This window comes from Pezoporus occidentalis, unplaced genomic scaffold, assembly GCF_034315485.1.
Source record: "Pezoporus occidentalis ecotype Australia unplaced genomic scaffold, CSIRO_AGI_Poc_V1 ctg64, whole genome shotgun sequence".
In the NCBI taxonomy this organism is placed as follows: domain Eukaryota; kingdom Metazoa; phylum Chordata; class Aves; order Psittaciformes; family Psittacidae; genus Pezoporus; species Pezoporus occidentalis.
Genome location: NW_026915987.1, coordinates 2,755,594 through 2,772,459, shown reverse-complemented (window position 1 = coordinate 2,772,459; position 16,866 = coordinate 2,755,594). Strand labels below are relative to the sequence as shown.

The following is a 16,866-nucleotide window of genomic DNA, read 5'->3' as shown; positions in this document are numbered from 1 at the left end:
TAAAATCACAAAAAGAAGCATTTTTCGAGGGAAAACCCAGCTGGGTTCAAGTCCAAGGGCAGAGCAGAGGGTGGAGAGGGGCTCCCAGACCAAAGCTTGGGTATGACACCCCCAAAAGAAGCCTAAAGTCTGGAAAAGGGGCTAACTTAGGGAATTGCATGTATTTCTGCCTATGCAGGCATGGAGGTAAACACAGCTGCCACTGGGGGCTGTGTTGTGGTAGGACCTACACAACGTCAGAGCAGCCCCAGAAGTGTTCAGCTCAGGGGGCGTGTCTGCCCTGGGGGACATGGGGTCACCCCATTGGTGCCAGGGGATGGTGTGACCCCAGTGGGGCTGTATCCCATGGGATGCTGCAGCTCTCAGGGGACCTCTGCCCCTGTCTTGCCCCAACTCTTGCAGCGTGGCTGGTCCTGAAAGTGCACACACAGATGGACAAAGTGATGCAGAAGGTCTAAGGCAAGCAGGATGGAGATGGGAGCCAGGACCCCACGGCGATGCCTCCAGCCCCAGTGCCCCCAGATGTGGCAGGGAGCATCCAGTGCAGAGATGCTGATGAAGGGGGACACCATCCTCCTCCTCCTTCTTCAGGATGCTCAGAAGAGGCAGGAGTGGCGCAGGCCCCGTGCCTGGCTCAGCTCAGCCGCCAGCACCCGGCTCATGCGGGTGGTGGTGACCCTCACGTTCCGGGCAGCAGCCATGGCCCTGCTCAGGGACCAGTTCAGCTCCTCCAGATCCAGGGGGAGGCAGCGGTGGGGACCAGCGGCAGGGGAACGGGGGGGATGCTCTGACCCACACTGTCCCATAGTGTGGGGTGAGGTAGGTACCACCGGGGAGCAGTAGCTGCAAAGAAGAAGGGGACAGGGGGTTGGCTTTGCTCCATGGGTTGTGCCCCCCCTTTGCCTTGTTTCTCATCCCTCTCCCCCACCTCATGCATCTTCAACCCCCAGCACCCACCTCCACACACTCAACCCCATGCAGTCCCGTTCCCCCCCCCCCCCCCCAAAAAAGGAGCCAGGGGCTGCATGACCCACCCCAGGCACACAGCCCCTCTGGGGTTCACCCCCCTCCCCAGGACATGCTGACCTCACCCCAGTCCCCCCCACCACCACCGCAGAGCGTCCTTACAGCACAGAGGGTGCATAAGGCACGATGGGGACTGGCGCCAGGCAGCCGATGGCAGCGCTGGCACCGGGGCTGGCCAAGTACCAAAGTCCAGGTTGCTCCAGCTTCTGGGCTCGGGGACCAATGTGGGAGCCTGGGGATGATGTGGCACCAGGGCCGTGCTCTGCTGTGGGGAGAAGGTGGTTAGATGCCCCCAGGGGTGTTTGATGTCCCCATGTGAGCCCCCCAAGTGCCACATTGGGTTGGATGGGAACAAACGAGCCCCATGGGGAGCACTTCTGTCTCCAGGCAATCTGTGCCAAGGGTCCGAGGGGTGATCCCTGCTCCCCACTCCCCACCCCTATTGCAGGGACAAGCCATGTGTCACCCACCGTGCGTGGCTCCATCAGATGAGGGGGCACCCATGGGTGCCTGGCAGGCAGGGCAGCATGTCCTCCTCGGGGTGCTGTGCTGGGGCTGCCTCGCAGCATCACCCGCCTGCCCTGCTGTGGAGAGAGGAGCCAGTGTATCCAGGAATGTCCCCACAGACCAAGCAAGGGGGTTGGGGAAGTGCAGACCAGTTTGGAGGAGCAGTTGGGACAGGAGGGGAGCCTTTCCCTGCAAGCTGCAGTGCGGGCTGCAATGGGGGATGCAAACTAGGGGGGGGCTCAGCAAAGCCCTCTGCAGCCACAAGACACAGCAATGCCCGGCTCTGTGCTGCCACCCACAGCAGGCTGGGTTAACCTTTAGCTAAAGGACAAGGCTTGGGACAGGCTCCCACTGCTCCCAGTGGCTGCAGCAAGGAGTGGGGAGAGCCCCAGACCTTGGGGAGCAGGCCCACAGCCCCTGAACCTCTGTAATTAATGAATGAATGGATTAATTCAATTAATGAATTGAGAACCCACTTGCAGCACTGTGTGCAGTTCTGGTGTCCCCAGCATAAGAAGGACATGGAGCTGTTGGAGCAACTCCAGAGGCCACGAGGATGATCAGGGGCTGGGAGCACCTCCTGTATGGAGACAGGCTGAGAACACTGGGGCTGTTCAGCCTGGAGAAGAGAAGCTGCATGGAGACCTCAGAGCAGCTTCCAGTGTCTGAAGGGGGCTACAAGGATGCTGGAGAGGGACTCTTCATCAGGGACTGCAGTGACAGGACAAGGGGTGATGGGTTCAAACTGAAATGGGAGATTCAGGTTGGGTCTTAGGCAGAAGCTCTTCCCTGTGAGGGTGCTGAGGCGCTGGCACAGGGTGCCCAGAGAAGCTGTGGCTGCCCCATCCCTGGCAGTGTTCAAGGCCAGGTTGGACACAGGGGCTTGGAGCAAGCTGCTCTAGTGGAAGGGGTCCCTGCCTGTGGCAGGGGTTGGAGCTGGAGGAGCTTTAAGGTCCCTTCAACACAAACCAGGCTGGGGTTCTCCAATTCTATGATTTAAAGTCATCAGCAGCTCCATGAGCTGCACGAGGGAAGGGCAGAAGGGGCTGGGAGCTGCTCCAGGGTCACTCACCCGATGGAGCCCTGCTCCAGCGGCACCGGGGGCCCTCAGGGGTGCGTGGCTCTTCCCGCGGTGCTGTGCTGGCTCGTGGCACCCCTGCCTGGTACCGTGTCCCTGCCAAAACACAGCGTGAGCACCCCAGTGTGGCGGTGAGCACCCTGCGTCCCCAGCGCTGAGCACAGTGACACCCACCTGTGTGCTGTCCCCGGAACGTCACCGCATCTGGGGGGCTCCGGGGGGTCTTCCATGGGGAGGGGGTGACCCGGGGTCCAGTGGGAGAAGGGTCTGACTCGGAGGCTGGGGTGGAGGAGAGGGAAGCAGGGTGGGATCCAGTGCCCCACAGGTACCAGGTCCCAGGGGGTCACCAGGAGCTGCAGCCCCATCAGCCCCACGCTCCCACTGGGACACTGTCCCCATGCTGGTGGGGTCCCACTTACTGAGGTCCAGTTCTGGCCTGTCCCGTGGCAGTGACACCGACCTCCCCCTCCTCGTGGGGGCCACCCTGGGGGCCATCCTGCCCCGCACCGGGGGTCTCGGCTCCCTGGGGAGGGGACAGAGCTGCTGTCACCACATAGACACCACAGTGCCCCCGTAGGCATCATCCCCCCAGCCCAACCTCTCCATAGTCACAGCAGGGATGGGATGGGATGGGATGGGGTGGGATGGAGTGTTCCCACACCCATAGGCTATGGTGCTGCCACCCTCCCACCCAGCCCAGGGTCCCTTTAAGCCACCTACCCCACGGGTGCTGCGGCCTTGGGGGACAATGGTGCACTGGTCACCGGCTGCCTCCTGCCCAGGGTGACACGCGGGGGGGCTTTTCCCTTGGGATAGCTGTGGGAATGCCGCAGGCTCTCCTCCAGCCGCAGCCGCAGCCGCCACACCTCATCCTGCAGCTCCCGGATGGCCTGGCTGCCGTGGGACAGAGGCCACGGTGAAGGGCATCTCCAGCCAAGCAGTGCTGGGAAGCAGCTCCATGCTCCCCATCCGCACCGGCCAGGACATGCTGTGATGCTCCCCAAACCCAAGCTTAGGGCTTGACTGGGCTGGGACGGGGGTCATTCTCAGCCACCCCACGCACCATGAGCCCAATCTAGGTCCAGGCTGTCCAAGAAGGACAGAAGCATCTGCAGAAGATGCTGATACCTTTGGGAGCGTTGCTTGGTGGGGTCCCTGCACCACGCAGGGGGGTTCAACTCGGTTTTGGGGTACAAACACTCACTCGCGCTCCAAGCGGGAGCCCAACAGATCACAGTGAGCCAGGTCGAGGGATGGTGGGTCCAGGGACAGCAGGGTTGGGGACGGTGCTTTGGGGGATGCTGGGGGGCTGGCTGGGCCCCTGGTGGTGGCCGGGGGGCCACTGGTGCTGGCACAGCTCCTGCCTTCCACCTCCGAGTCGGTGTGAGCTAGAGAAGGGGGAACATCATGAGATGAGGTTGGTGGGGTTGGGGTGTCCCCCCCCGGAGAACCCATGGAGAGCAAGCAGCAGGATGAAGACAACCTCAGGCCAGAAGCCCAAGGGGGTTTTGGGGGGAACACCACAGAGCCAGAGGCCCCCAGATCCCAGTCCTTTGGGACACATAACACTGCCTACTCACTTCCAACACCACCATGGTCATGTCCTGCCTCGCTGCTCGGGCTCTGAGTCCAGTGTCGGGGGGAGCTGCTCTGCGAAGGGGTGCTGGGGGGCCGGCAGGTCCCTCCTGTGGTGCCCATCACCGTGGTCTCAGAGGGAAGTGGTGTCACCTCTCTCTTCCACGGAGGATGGAGGGTTGCAGGGATGGGGATGGAAGGTCCCAGGGAGCCGGGCTTCCTGGGGATGGAATGGGTCATGAGGCAGCCCCCATGGCTTGTCCCCCAGCCATGGGTCACCCTGCACTTCTCCACCCCCCGAGGCATCCCTTCCCTGCTCCCCTTCAGCACCCCAAATCCCCCACAAGAGCCAACAGCCCATGTCCCCAACCCCCCCAGTGACAGTGGGGACCCTGAGCTGTACCCGGTGCTGGGGGGCCGGTGCTCGGGGGTGCGCACAGGGGGTGACACCCTGCTGGCCTCCGAGCCCACGAAGCCGCTGTCCGTCTCTGGTGACACAATGCGCTGCTCCTGCAGGAAGGGGAGGGCAGGATCAGTGCTGAGCACCCCCCGACAGGGTCTGGGGGTACCCCAGCACATGAGGACTCACCTTGTGGGGCCGGCACTGGGTGCCAGCATTGCCCACCTGGCGGGACAGGGGTGCCTGGGGCGCCTTGGGGAGCCCCAGGCAGGTCATGGCTGCAGATGGTGGCTCCTCAGTGGTGGGGAGGGGCTGGTGGCCCTGTGCCCCCCCCGGCCACTGCAGCTCCCTAGGGGACAGTGGCACCGCTCTTCTCTCCAGAGGGTGCCTGCAGGGAGAGGACAGAGCAGGAGTGATGGGGCAGAGCAAGCCCAGATGTGGGGAAATGCCCCGCTGCAGCCTGGCTGTTAACTCTGAAGCCTATCAATAACAGCCATGTCAAACCTGACCTAAAACCTCCCACTCGCCCTGTCTGGGGGACCTGGCCTCCCCCAGCACTTACAGGGGAGAGGTCTCGAGGTCAGAGCCCTCCTCCAGTGACCGTGTCCTGCAGGGGACCTTGCTGGGGCCACCATCCCGTGCCCCAGCTCCATCTGCCTCCTCTTGTGACCTGCTCTCTGCCAGGCTCAGCTGCTCCAGGCTTAGCGACTCCGGCAAGGACTTGAAGTGCTTGTACCTGGGGGGGGTACAACACCCACAGGCAGGAGCTGGTGGTTCTGGGGTGCCGCTCGCTGCCCGCACCCCTGACAGGACACTCACTGCTCCAGCAGGTCCCCAAAATCATCCTCCACTTGTTGCTGCTTGTGCCAGAGGGGCTGAGGCAGCCCCTCTGTCACCAACTCAGTGTCCCCCGCTGTCCCCTGGGGTCCATCCATCACCATGGGGCTCTGTAGGGCACAGCAAAAGGGGGGGGTCAAGAAGCATGACCCCATCCCCACCCCATCAGCTTTGCCCCCCTCAGCCCTGCCCAGCTCACCTCGGGGTGCGGGCAGCGGGTGGCTGATGATGGGGAAGGGGTTGGGGGGGATTGGGGCTGGTCCAGGCGCTTGGAGGGGAGCTGCTGCCTGCCCCCGGGCTCCAGCCGCTCCTTCAGCTCCTCCAGGCGCAATCCCAGGTGGAAAATCTCCCTTTCCACAGCACTGTAGGACACGGAGCATCAGTGCTGGGAGGCGCCGGACCCATGGCACCGGGAGAGGACCAAGCACTCACCGCTCAGGGTCAAAGTCCCCCAAGGCCCCCGGGTGCTGCCGCGCTCCCAGGTACGCCTGCTCCAGAGCATCCTGTGCTTCCTTCAGCTTCCCAAAGCGCTGCAGCACAAGGGAGGAAACACCCCAGCCTCAAAGCTCGGTCCCTACCACCCTCCTATTCCATGGGCGCATCCCCAGAGCTGGTGTTGGGAAGGGGCTGATGTACCTGGAGCTGCTCCTGCCGTGTGGGCTTTCCTGCTTGGCTCCAGCCTTCGAAGGAATCCACCTGCAGGGAGGGAAAGGGATGAGACCAGCCCTGATGCAGCCCCACACTGCAGCAATCCATTGCAGGCAACCGACCACTGCCGCACCCCAATGCAGCACCCCAATGCAGCACCCCATTACCACAGCACGTCAATGCAGCACCCGAATGTAGCCCCACACCACAGACCCCATCACAGCCCCAACGCAATCCCCACTGCAGCCCCAATGCAAACCCTACCACAGGCCGCAATGCAAACCCCATTGCAGCCTGATGCAAACCCCACTGCAGCCCCAATGCAAACCCCACTGCAGCTCCAATGCAAACCCCACCACAGTCCCAATGCAAACCCCACCGCAGCCCCAATGCAAACCCCAATGCAAACCCCACCGCAGCCCCAATGCAAACCCCACCGCAGTCCCAATGCAAACCCCACCGCAGCCCCAATGCAAACCCCACCGCAGCCCCAATGCAAACCCCACCGCAGCCCCAATGCAAACCCCACCGCAGCCCCAATGCAAACCCCACCGCAGCCCCAATGCAAACCCCACCACAGTCCCAATGCAAACCCCACCACAGGCCCCAGTGCAAACCCCATTGCAGCCCAATGCAAACCCCACCACAGTCCCAATGCAAACCCCACCACAGGCCCCAGTGCAAACCCCACTGCAACCCCCAGGGCAGCCCCAATGCAACCCCCAATGCAACCCCCAGGGCAGTGCCCATCACTTGCCTGGGCCTGCAGCTCCTGTGCCTGCCCTGCCAGGGTCCGTGTCAGCCGGGTCCCGGGGCAGCAGCAGGTCCCCAGGCAAGTGGGGCAGCCCCCCATGGCTGTTGGGCTGGGAGAGGGTTGGGGTGCTCCCCCCTGCTCGGGAGGTGCTGGAGCTGCATGAAAACGGGAGGACATGGGGGGTCCCTCTACAGCAGTGGGACCCCTCCACGCCGTGATGGATGGGGACCGGGTCCAACCCACCTCCACCCAGCGAGGACACCGTGGCCGCGCTGAACGTCGCCGTCCTGGCCTGCGCCATGCTGAGGGCCAGCACCCTGCTGCCGGCGCCCATGGCGCCCATGGCCGGGCTGCGGCTGGGCTGCGGCGGGTCCGAGTACAGGCTCACCTGGCGGAGGGAACAGGAGTCAGGTCCCACCCTGCGCCCGCACCCCGGCACTGCCCCCGCCGTGCCCGCAGCACCCAGGAGCACCCACGCTGCGCCCCTGACCCCGCTTCCCCATCCGCACAGGGCGGGAGGGGGCCATGGCGACACGCTGCCAGCCGCCATCTTGGGGGTGGCGTTGGCCCCGCCATGGAGGGCAGGGGGCCTCAAATCCCATCCCTGGGCTGGGCTTCCTCAACCGCAGCTCCCCGGGAGGAGGAAGGCGGCAAATAGAGAAGTGTGGGAGCAGGGAGTGGAGGGGACCCGGCCCCTCTGCTCGGAGCTCTGTGTGCGGATATGGGGCAGCAGCACAAGAGGGACGTGGAGCTGTTGGAGAGAGGCCAGAGGAGGCCATGGAGATGCTGCGAGGGCTGGAGCAGCTCTGCTCTGGAGCCAGGCTGAGAGAGCTGGGCTGGGGCAGCCTGGAGAAGAGAAGGCTCCTGAAGGGGAGACCTTAGGGCAGCTCCAGTGCCTGAAGGGGCTGCAGGAAAGCTGGAGAGGGGCTTGGGACAAGGGCCTGTAGGGACAGGCCAAGGGGAATGGCTTTAACCTGCCAGAGGGGAGACTGAGATGAGCTCTTAGGCAGAAGCTCTTCCCTGTGAGGGTGCTGAGGCGCTGGCACAGGGTGCCCAGAGAAGCTGTGGCTGCCCCATCCCTGGCAGTGTTCAAGGCCAGGTTGGACACAGGGGCTTGGAGCAAGCTGCTCTAGTGGAAGGGGTCCCTGCTGTGGCAGGGGTTGGAGCTGGAGGAGCTTTAAGGTCCCTTCAACACAAACCAGGCTGGGATCCTATAACCCTTGGCAGGTGGGATCAGAGCAGGGACCCCCCCCCCCGCCAGCCCTGGCACTCACCCTGGCACCCAGGCGCAGTTGGTCAATGGTGTTCTCAGCCTCAGCGTACTTGGTCAGCAGTTTGTGGTAGTCGTCCTGCAGGGAAGGGACACGTGGGATGGCCTCCAGCATGGGGACGGGGGCTTGGGGGGGCAAAGGGGGATGAGGCTCAGAAGGAGCCATGTCGGGACAATGGGTTCTTCCATAGGGGTGCAGAAACCCAGCCCCAAAACCCCCAGCCCACCTGGTGCAGATGTGGCCCCAATGGAGTTCCATATCCTCCCAGGGGCAGCCACAAGCACCCCAGTACCAGCGGGCATCGGTGTTTGGGTACCAGCACCCTGGGCTTGGGGACCACGAGCATCCCTGCCTCCATCCCCCAGTACTGCCCACATGCCTGCCCGGGTGATCAGCACCAAACCTCTTATGAGAGACACAGGGGGGCCATTTCCCCCTTCCACACCCCCCCCACACCCCCATTACGGCTGAACTGGGGGTGCCGGGCATTACCTGCAGCTGCTGCACCAGCTCGGTGGCTTGCTCGGGGGACCTGAACCCATGGGGCAGCCCTGCGGTGGGGGGGGGCTGCGGGGGGACCCCCTCCCCGCTGCTCAGCAGCACCTCCCGCACGATCTCAGCTGGGGACTTGAAGCCGATGCTGGGTCCCGGGGCGCTGGGCAGGGCTCGGCCCCGCGGTGGTCGGTAGCTCCGGGTCACCTTCACCCGTGCCTCCACCTTGGAGAGGTCGGGCAGGGGGTGGTTGAGCTGCCCCTGGCCATAGCTGGTGCCCATGCCCGAGGGATTCCTCGCCTTCTTGCTGCCACCGTGCTGCCGCCGGGGGCCCAGGGACTGCCGGGGGGGTAGCACCTTGGGTGCTGCCTTTTTGAGGCCCCGAGGTGCAGGGGGGTCCCCAGTGCTCTGGGGGGCCATGGTGGGTGTCAGGCTTGGCACAGGCTTGGTGCTGGTGGCATCATGATGATCCTCGGTGGAGCAGCACAGCAGGATGCTCTGCTTTGGGGTCCTGTGCCCCCCTCCAGCATCCCACTGAGACGGGGTGGGAGGGCCAGGGCTGGCATCTGACAGCCCCGAGGTGTTCCCCCCATCTGTGCTGCAGCCATGGGGCTGGCAGAGAGCCCGGGGACCCCGCAACGGCTCGGGGCTGCTGCTGAGCCCCGAGCCCCATTGTCCCTCATAGGAGAGCTCGGGGTAGGGGTCCCCATCACTCTCTGCCCCCCAGGGCTCCTCATCCCCACCACCAAAGCTGCTCTGGTCCTCATCCTCCTCCACCAGGTTCTGCTGCGGGTGCCAGCGACCCTCCTGCACTGGGGACCTCTCCTCCAGGTCCTCTCCATGGCCTGCAAAACACCAGCACCGCGGGGCTGCTGCATCACCCCGGGCCTCTTGCGGCCCCCCTCTGCTCCAGTGACACCCCAGGAGGGGCTGTGGGCAGTGGGGAAGGGACAACTCACCCCATGGTGGGCTCCCGGCGTCATCCCCCAGGCCGATGACCCCATACTCGTCCATTTGCCTTTGGAAGCCGTCGTCTTCCTCCTCCTCCTCCTCCTCCTCCTGCTGCTGCTGCTGCTCCTCTCCCTGCCAGCGCCTCAGCTGTGTTTGTGTGCGGTGCAGCCATGGTGCTGGGCTGGCCATGGCCCGCGGGCACCGCGGCACCATCACTTGTGCAGCTTCATGGCCCGGCCGTGGCAGGCTGGGGACATCCTTGCCGTGAATGTAGGTCACATCCTCACCGCTGCATCCTGACGGGGGTGAGGGACAGGGGGGGTGCTCAGCAGGACACAGGTGGGTGTTTGGGGTGTCCCCCCCGCTGCTGGTGCTTCCCCTCTCCCCCAGAGCTTGGGGACAAGGGCAACCCCAACAATGGGGGTGACGTCCGACTGTATCCCACTGTGAAGCTGGAGCTGCTGCATCCTCCATGGCCACAATGGTCCCCATGAGGAAGGAGGCCCCCAGGGGCAACCCCAAAAAGCTTTTACCCCCCACCAAACCAAGGCCATCAGAGGTGACACCCAACAGCATCCCACCATGAAGCTGGAGCTGCTGCATCTCTCAAGGACACAATGGTCCCCAGAGGTCTGCATGAGGAAGAAGCCTCTCTGGGCCACTCCAAAAGGCTTTAGTCCCCCCTCCCCAGGGTGGGTATCAGGGAGCACCCAGCCCGTACAATGACCCTATGAGCATCACCCCACTGAGGCAGCCACAGCCTGGGGACCATTATCAGGAGCACCCCGCTGTCCCCCCGGCTCTGGAGGGCTGACACAAGAGGGATGACAGCAGAGACCTGGCACACTCACTCCACTGGTGACCCAGAAGCAGGAGCTCAGCCTCATCCCACTCCTCCCTCTGCACCTCGAGTGATGCCGGATGCCAAAACCCAACCATGGGGCGGGCAGCAGGAAAGGCCCTGGGGCTTCCAGCCATTCCCTCGGGTAGATCTGAGCCCCCCACAACCCCGCTTTGCCCATAGGGAGGTACAGGTGGGGTGCACTCACCTGCACCAGCATCCATGAGACAAGCTCATCACTGTGACCCCTTTGAGGGTCCCCAAAGCAGCCTTGCTTTGAGCACCCTAAAACCTCTCTGCAGCCGCAGGGTTGTTGTAGAAGGAGGAAGCAAAGCTTCCTGTGAGCTTGCAGGTGGCTGCAAAGCTCTTAACCCCATCAGACCCTGAGGGAGGGCAAACCCTGCTCCCACAGCGCTTTCCATCCCAGCCTTTGGGGTTTTAAACCAATGAGGAGCACGATGCCAGAGCAAAATGTGGGGGGGATCCCTGGGACCAGCAGCAGCCTCCATAAAACACCAAGATGCCAAGCAGCCCCCAAATTCAGCATTCAGGCCCCCAAATCCAGGCAGAACCCCCCCAAACCCTCCCCGAGGTGCTGCTCCAGCCCCATGGCTGTAGGCCCACGGCCACAGCCAGGTAGCACAGCCCACCCTGGCTCCCTCCCAGGCAGACAATTAATCCAGCTCATTAGTGTGTAATTAGCAGCATGTGGGGAGGCTGCATGAGCTGATGAAACCACAGCGCGGGTCTGGGGTGGCTGCATTCAGCAGGATGCTGCTGAGCAGGAAATCAACCTATGGCACCCACATGCTGGGTGAAAACACTCCTAACCCACTGCAGTGCCTCGGATCTCCTGATTCCATGGCTTAAATCCCGCTGTTGATGAGGGTTTGGGGGCTGTTTGCCGGAGGTCCTCAGCATCACCCTTGTACCAGCAGCGCGCTCCCAGCCGTGCCCGCATCCTTTTGCAGGGCAAGGAGCAAACCCCAGAGCATCCCTAAGGGCTTGCAGACCTGCTGGGGTGTTTGCACAAGGCTTTATCCCACACCCTGGCTGAGCAGCTCCTTTCTCCACTCCATGGCTTCTGCTGACAGCAGAGATGGGGCTGCCCATGGGACGCTCCAGGCTCTGCGGCTGCTCAGAGGAGCTAAAGAGGGGTTTTGGCTTTTGTGAAAGGAGCTGGTGGGTGCTGTTGTCTCAGGGCAAAGAGGGTTAAACTGTTTCCTACCAGGTTTCGGCAGGCTGGTGCCTGGATCATGCCCTACCCACACACCGAGGGCTGTCACCCCCATTCTCCATCCCATCCCCAACCCGTCCCCAGAGCTGCTCTGCCCGCAACAGCCACAGGCGGCAGGGTCTGCTGGCAAATCCAGCCACGCTCATCACTAGCCCAGGCAGCGCCTCCGGCAGTGGTCACAGCGGGAAGGGAGAAAACTTGGGATCTTGTTGGGCGCTGTTATGGTAACACAGAAAAGGCGGACAAGTGTTGTCAGGAGCCACAAAGTGAATGCAAACAATCCAAGCGTGTTTGTTTGTGTATCTTGCTCTGGGAAAGCCAGGATTTTGCAATAGGGTGATCACAGAATCCCGGCCTGGTTTGGGTTGGAAGGGACCCCAGAGCTCCTCCAGTTCCAACCCCTGCCACGGGCAGGGACACCTTCCACTAGAGCAGCTTGCTCCAAGCCCCTGTGTCCAACCTGGCCTTGAACACTGCCAGGGATGGGGCAGCCACAGCTTCTCTGGGCACCCTGTGCCAGCGCCTCAGCACCCTCACAGGGAAGAGCTTCTGCCTAAGAGCTCATCTCAGTCTCCCCCCTGGCAGGTTAAAGCCGTTCTCCTTGGCCTGTCCCTACAGGCCCTTGTCCAAAGCCCCTCTCCAGCTTCCCTGGTAGCCCCTTGAGGCACTGGAAGTGCTGAGTGCTGCCAGGTCTCAGCACACCCAGCAGGCAGGAGGGGTTACCTCTGCCCATCCCTGCCCTCACCTCTTAATCCCTGCTCCTCTTTAGGCATCTTCAACCTCTACCACTCCAATCCCATGGGACTGATGAAGGCTGAGAAATTCCAACTCATTCTATGTGTGATGCAGAGCGCACACAGCCCCATCAGGGCTCCTGGCTTCATTAGTGGTGACAAGCCGAGGAGACTGTCACATCCTCAGCCTCGGGGCTTGCTCGGTGCCATGGAAGGGGGGAGACAGGGCTGTCACTCTGCCTTTGCTGCCTTGTCAACCCTGGGTGGTGCGGATGGATTGGGGGGGTGCTAATGCCCACTTCCATCCACATGGCAATGGGGAATGATAATCCCTATGCCCTAAAATAGACATCCCTTGCTCTAGGAGGGGGTTAAAGCCCCCTGTTGAACCCCAAAACAGGCTTTACCTCCTCCCCCCAAGGCAAGCAATGGCTATTTTAGTCTCCTAAACCACCCATTCCCATCCAAAACTCAATTCCAGACAGCATTCAACCTCCCACGGGTCTCCTTTAGCATCTCCATGCTCCCCTTCCCCTCCTCAGCTCCCTTTTTATCTAAGACACATCCATGCTGCCACCCAAAGCATCTCCTTTGGTGGGTTGAAGGAAGCCAGAACAACAGCCTCAGGATGAAGTTTGGCACTCCAGGAGGGAGGAATTCCTGGTTTAAAAACCCTTTCCAAGTTCGTTCCTGGTTTATGAGCATGAAAGAGGGCAGAGAGGCTGCTTGCTTAGTATGGGAGAATCCATCCTAGTGAGGAAGAGCCTCACAAACCCTCTCTGTCCTCTGAAAGCACATGTGCCTGTTACTGCACCACTGCTCTAAACCCCATGGGTCACCCCATTCCTCTGCCTGGAGGGGCCAGACCCCTCCAGCTCCTCCACACCAGCAGATCCCCACGGAGAGGCACCAAATCCCTGTGGAAACAGCATCTCTCCATCACTTCCACAGAAGCAAAGCCCCGCGGTTCTTTCCCACCTCCTGCCTGCTCCACGAACCCTCCTGTCCCCAACACGCGGTCCTGTCCTCAATAGGAACAGCCTTGTCCCCATGGCATAGCCTGGCAAGATCCAGGGCTGAACCTCTCCTTATATACAGGAGCTGGGGGCTGCTGATGGCAGTAATGCCTTGCAAAGGGCGGCCTTAATCCCTGTCTGGAAAGAGCCGGCAGCAGAGATCCCGTATTAGCTGGATTTGGGCGCTCTCCAAGGGGTCCTTTAAACATCCCTGCCCGGATGGCTGCTGCAGAGCCACAGAAACCCGGGCCCCGCTGCCGGCACCCCCCGGAACAGAGCTGCCCTTTAAGTAAAACAAGGAACTGAAGCTGGAGGCAGCGGCCACTTCCTCGCAGGAGCCGCAGGCAGCGGCACGGCCTCGCATCCCGCAGCCTCCGTGCGAGTGAGCCCCGGCCACGGCTCCGCGCCGCCCTTCGCAGCCTGATGAAACCCTCCGCAAGGCTCCGGAACCCTGCGGGCGGCAGAGCCTGCCCTGGGCGGGGAGGCAGCACCGGAATAAGAAGAGTTCTGACAAGTTTCCCAAGGGCCACCAAGGCTCCGGTGGCCTGGGGACAACGTGGGCAGAAGCGGCGCAGCGGCACGAAATCCCAGCCTGGTTTGGGTTGGAAGGGACCCTAAAGCCCATCCAGTCCCAACCCCTGCCACGGGCAGGGACACCTCCCACTAGGCATGACCCGCATTCTCCGGGTGCATCCCCTCGGCTTGGGATCCCCCGCTCCGCCCAGGGACCCCTAGCCGGGCTCAGGAGCGCCGAGGACTGCAGGATGCGGCCCCCCGGGACGGGCCCATCCCCGCGGCCCCCAGCTGCGCATCCAGCTGTGATCCCAGCGGTGCCCGGGGGTCCTCTCTTTCCCTCCAGCTGCGGAAGGAGCCTCGCAGGGATCAGAGCGAGCACATCGAGCAGCGGCGCCAGCCCCATCGCCCTGCCCCGGCCCCCCCGAACGCATGTGGGGAGCACATCTGGGCACCGCTGGAGGAGCACCACCGCCCCGCGGCTGCTCACCTGCAGGGAGGGCCCGGCCGCCGGCTCCTCGCCCGATGCGGGGCGGCTCCGCACCGCGATCACTATCGCGACTACGATCGCGATCACGGCCCCGGTCCCGCCGCAGCTCCCCCCTGCCCCGCCCCGCGGGACAATAGCGCGGGCCGCCGGCGGCGGCGGGGCGGGGCCTCCGCCCTCATTAGCATACCGACGGCTACTCGCCAATCGGAGAGCGCCGCAGAGCAAGAAATGGGAAGTCGTTAGCATAAACCCCGCCCTCCCCTGTATTTGCATAGCCCGCGGCGGGAGACCAATCAGAGGGGCTGTCATTATCATAATTTATGCAGCGCCGGCACCCCCTGGTGGGGAACTCCTGCACCCGCCCCGGGACGGCTCTGGAGGGGATGAGGATGGGAATGGGAATAGGGCGGGATGGGAATGGGAATAGGGCAGGATGGGAATGGGAATAGGGCGGGATGGGATGGGATGGAGCACCCGCAATGCCTGGGATGGCCCGGGCAGGGGGTGGGATAGGTATAGGGGTAGGATGGAGCATCCCTATTTCCCAGCATGGCCCGGACAGGGGATGAGACGGGATGGGAGCACCCCCAATGGCTGGGATGGCCCTTGGCAGGAGATGGGGAGGGAGCACCCCTTTCTGGGGATGGCGCAGTTTTCTCTATGGCTAACACACTCCCACCTGCCCTTGCCAGCACGCCATAGCCAGCCCTGTCCATTCCCTTCCTGCCCCCCTTTTCCAGCCCGGAGGAATCCCGCAATCCCAGCCTTTGTCTATCCTGATCGGTTTATTGAAAAATTAAAGCACAAGCTCTGTCTATAGAAACACAAGGATTCTGCCAGCGATTTACAAGGCCTCCGGTTGCTCCCTCTGCATCCCCACCTATGGCTGTGCCACCCGCCTGGGCCAGCACCCGAGGGAGCAGGGACCACCCAAACCCCCTCCAGCCGGAGCCGCGGGCCCACCTTGTGCTTTGTGTGGCACTCACATGGCAGCGGGGACACCCGGCCCTTCCCCTGCCCTCCTGCCCCACTCCCACCCTGGAGAACCAGAGGATACTCCCAAAGGGCAGCGCCCCCCACCCCGATCCAAGAGACATTATGGGATGTGCACTGATTTCTGCCCGTTCGCAGCCTGCCCTACCCAGGCATGAGTCTGCAGCAGGAGAGGGGACACTTGGGGACAAGCTGGGGGGTGTCTGTGCGTGCGGGATGGCGCAGCGGGAGAGGGCTCCGCGGGGTGGGAATGCAGCTTTCCCGCCTCGGCGCTGCCTTCCGCTCCTATTCGGGATGCTCCCCATCCCAAAGCCTGGATCCCTAAAGGGCGACGTTGAATTCTGTGACCAAGAAATCAATGTAGTCCTTTTCCTTCAGCTTAAAGGCCTCGGCGATGATGCGCGCGGCTTCCCGGTGCTCCTTGCCCCGCAGCCCCGTGCCGTTCACCTCCAGGATGACGTGGCCCACCTTCAGCTTCCCACAGTTGTGTGCTGAGCCCCCGCGCTGCAGGATAGAGGTGGAGAGATCCTGATCCCATTCCCCAATCCCAGGGATGTTTTGGGGGGGGAAAGGAGAAACATTTCATGTTTCCGAAAGAGGGGATAAATTCGGCTCCCGTTTTGCTTGTCCCAGTGGAATGGCCAAGAAGAACCAAGGTGGAGTTGGCTCTGCTTTGCTTTGCTGTCAATGACTTGAGTTTTGCCCCAAGTGAGCAGCAGAGGAAGCTGCTGTTCCCAGCCATGCATCCACCCCAGCTATCCCCCATCATTCCCCCTCTCCCAGCCCTCTATCTGAGCAGGAAAAGGGAGCTTCCAGCCATCTGGAGACACCAGAGCCAAGCTTTCGGGGCTGCCAGACCCCCTCTGGATCCACAGCAAACCCTTATCTCCCAGGCCATGCTCTACGATATGGGATGCTCCATGGGACACCAATGCAACCCTCAGCACCTCCCCTGCAGCAGAATGATGCTGACAACAAGGGAAGATGCTCTGGGGGGGAAGCACACCTCCAAAATCCCCCCTTCTCCCAAGGAACAAGGGATGGGACAAGAGGAAACAGCCTCAAGCTGCGCCAGGGGAGGTTTAGATGGAGCTGAGGAACAATTCCTTCCCCAGAGGGTGCTCGGGAGGAGAGGGATGTGCAGGATGTGCACTGAGTCCTACCTGGATGGTGACGATGCGGGGCAGCGGCTGCCGCGTGTTCGCTCCCCCCTCGATGGCGATGCCCAGGGTCGGAGCACTCTTGGATACACGGATCAGGCAGGATGTGGGCTCCAGCAGCCCTGGCTGGGGAGAGATGGGCAGTGCTGCTGAGGGGGACCAGGACCCATGGGGTGGGATGGAGCATCCCCAGTCCCCAGGATGGCCCTAGCAGGGGGTGGGATACGGATGGAATTGGGATGGGTTGGGGATGGAATGGATCATCCCCAATCCCAAGGATGCCCCTCGCAGGGGATGGAGATGTGATGGAGACGGAGGCTTCTACTCTGGGGATGGGGTGGTT

The 16,866-nt window shown here is 62.7% G+C and overlaps 2 protein-coding genes across 5 annotated transcripts in view; both read right to left on the bottom strand.

The window, feature by feature from the left end:
* Nucleotides 1-10,811, bottom strand: AKNA (AT-hook transcription factor). The gene is made up of 22 exons (XM_062640325.1): nt 10,589-10,811; nt 9,548-9,835; nt 8,589-9,433; nt 8,100-8,174; nt 7,069-7,213; nt 6,829-6,980; nt 6,060-6,119; nt 5,856-5,953; nt 5,623-5,785; nt 5,406-5,533; nt 5,149-5,322; nt 4,776-4,974; nt 4,590-4,696; nt 4,192-4,406; nt 3,816-3,999; nt 3,332-3,505; nt 3,031-3,134; nt 2,786-2,890; nt 2,606-2,707; nt 1,497-1,610; nt 1,129-1,291; nt 1-843 (listed from the first exon to the last, which is right to left on the bottom strand). Exons 1-22 carry the CDS (start codon nt 10,602-10,604, stop codon nt 597-599), a joined length of 3,858 nt encoding a protein of 1,285 aa, XP_062496309.1. The 5' UTR covers nt 10,605-10,811; the 3' UTR covers nt 1-596.
* A 4,324-nt stretch (nt 10,812-15,135) lies between these two features.
* The window catches only part of WHRN (whirlin), a 38,758-nt gene continuing 37,027 nt past the window's right edge, over nt 15,136-16,866 (bottom strand). For all 4 annotated transcript variants that reach the window (XM_062640236.1, XM_062640237.1, XM_062640238.1 and 1 more), the window contains 2 exons: nt 16,527-16,649; nt 15,136-15,867 (listed from right to left, as the gene is read on the bottom strand). In XM_062640236.1, coding sequence (XP_062496220.1) covers nt 15,685-15,867; nt 16,527-16,649 — 306 coding nt within the window. In that variant the 3' untranslated portion in view covers nt 15,136-15,684. The remainder of the gene's footprint in view (nt 15,868-16,526; nt 16,650-16,866) is intronic.

Excerpts from the sequence above, each read along its gene's own strand:
- AKNA (XM_062640325.1), bottom strand. Across the intron at positions 5,323-5,405 it reads TTTGGGGACCTGCTGGAGCA|GTACAAGCACTTCAAGTCCT; the intron begins GTGAGTGTCCTG and ends TACCCCCCCCAG. Across the intron at positions 3,135-3,331 it reads AAGGCCGCAGCACCCGTGGG|GGAGCCGAGACCCCCGGTGC; the intron begins GTAGGTGGCTTA and ends TCCCCTCCCCAG.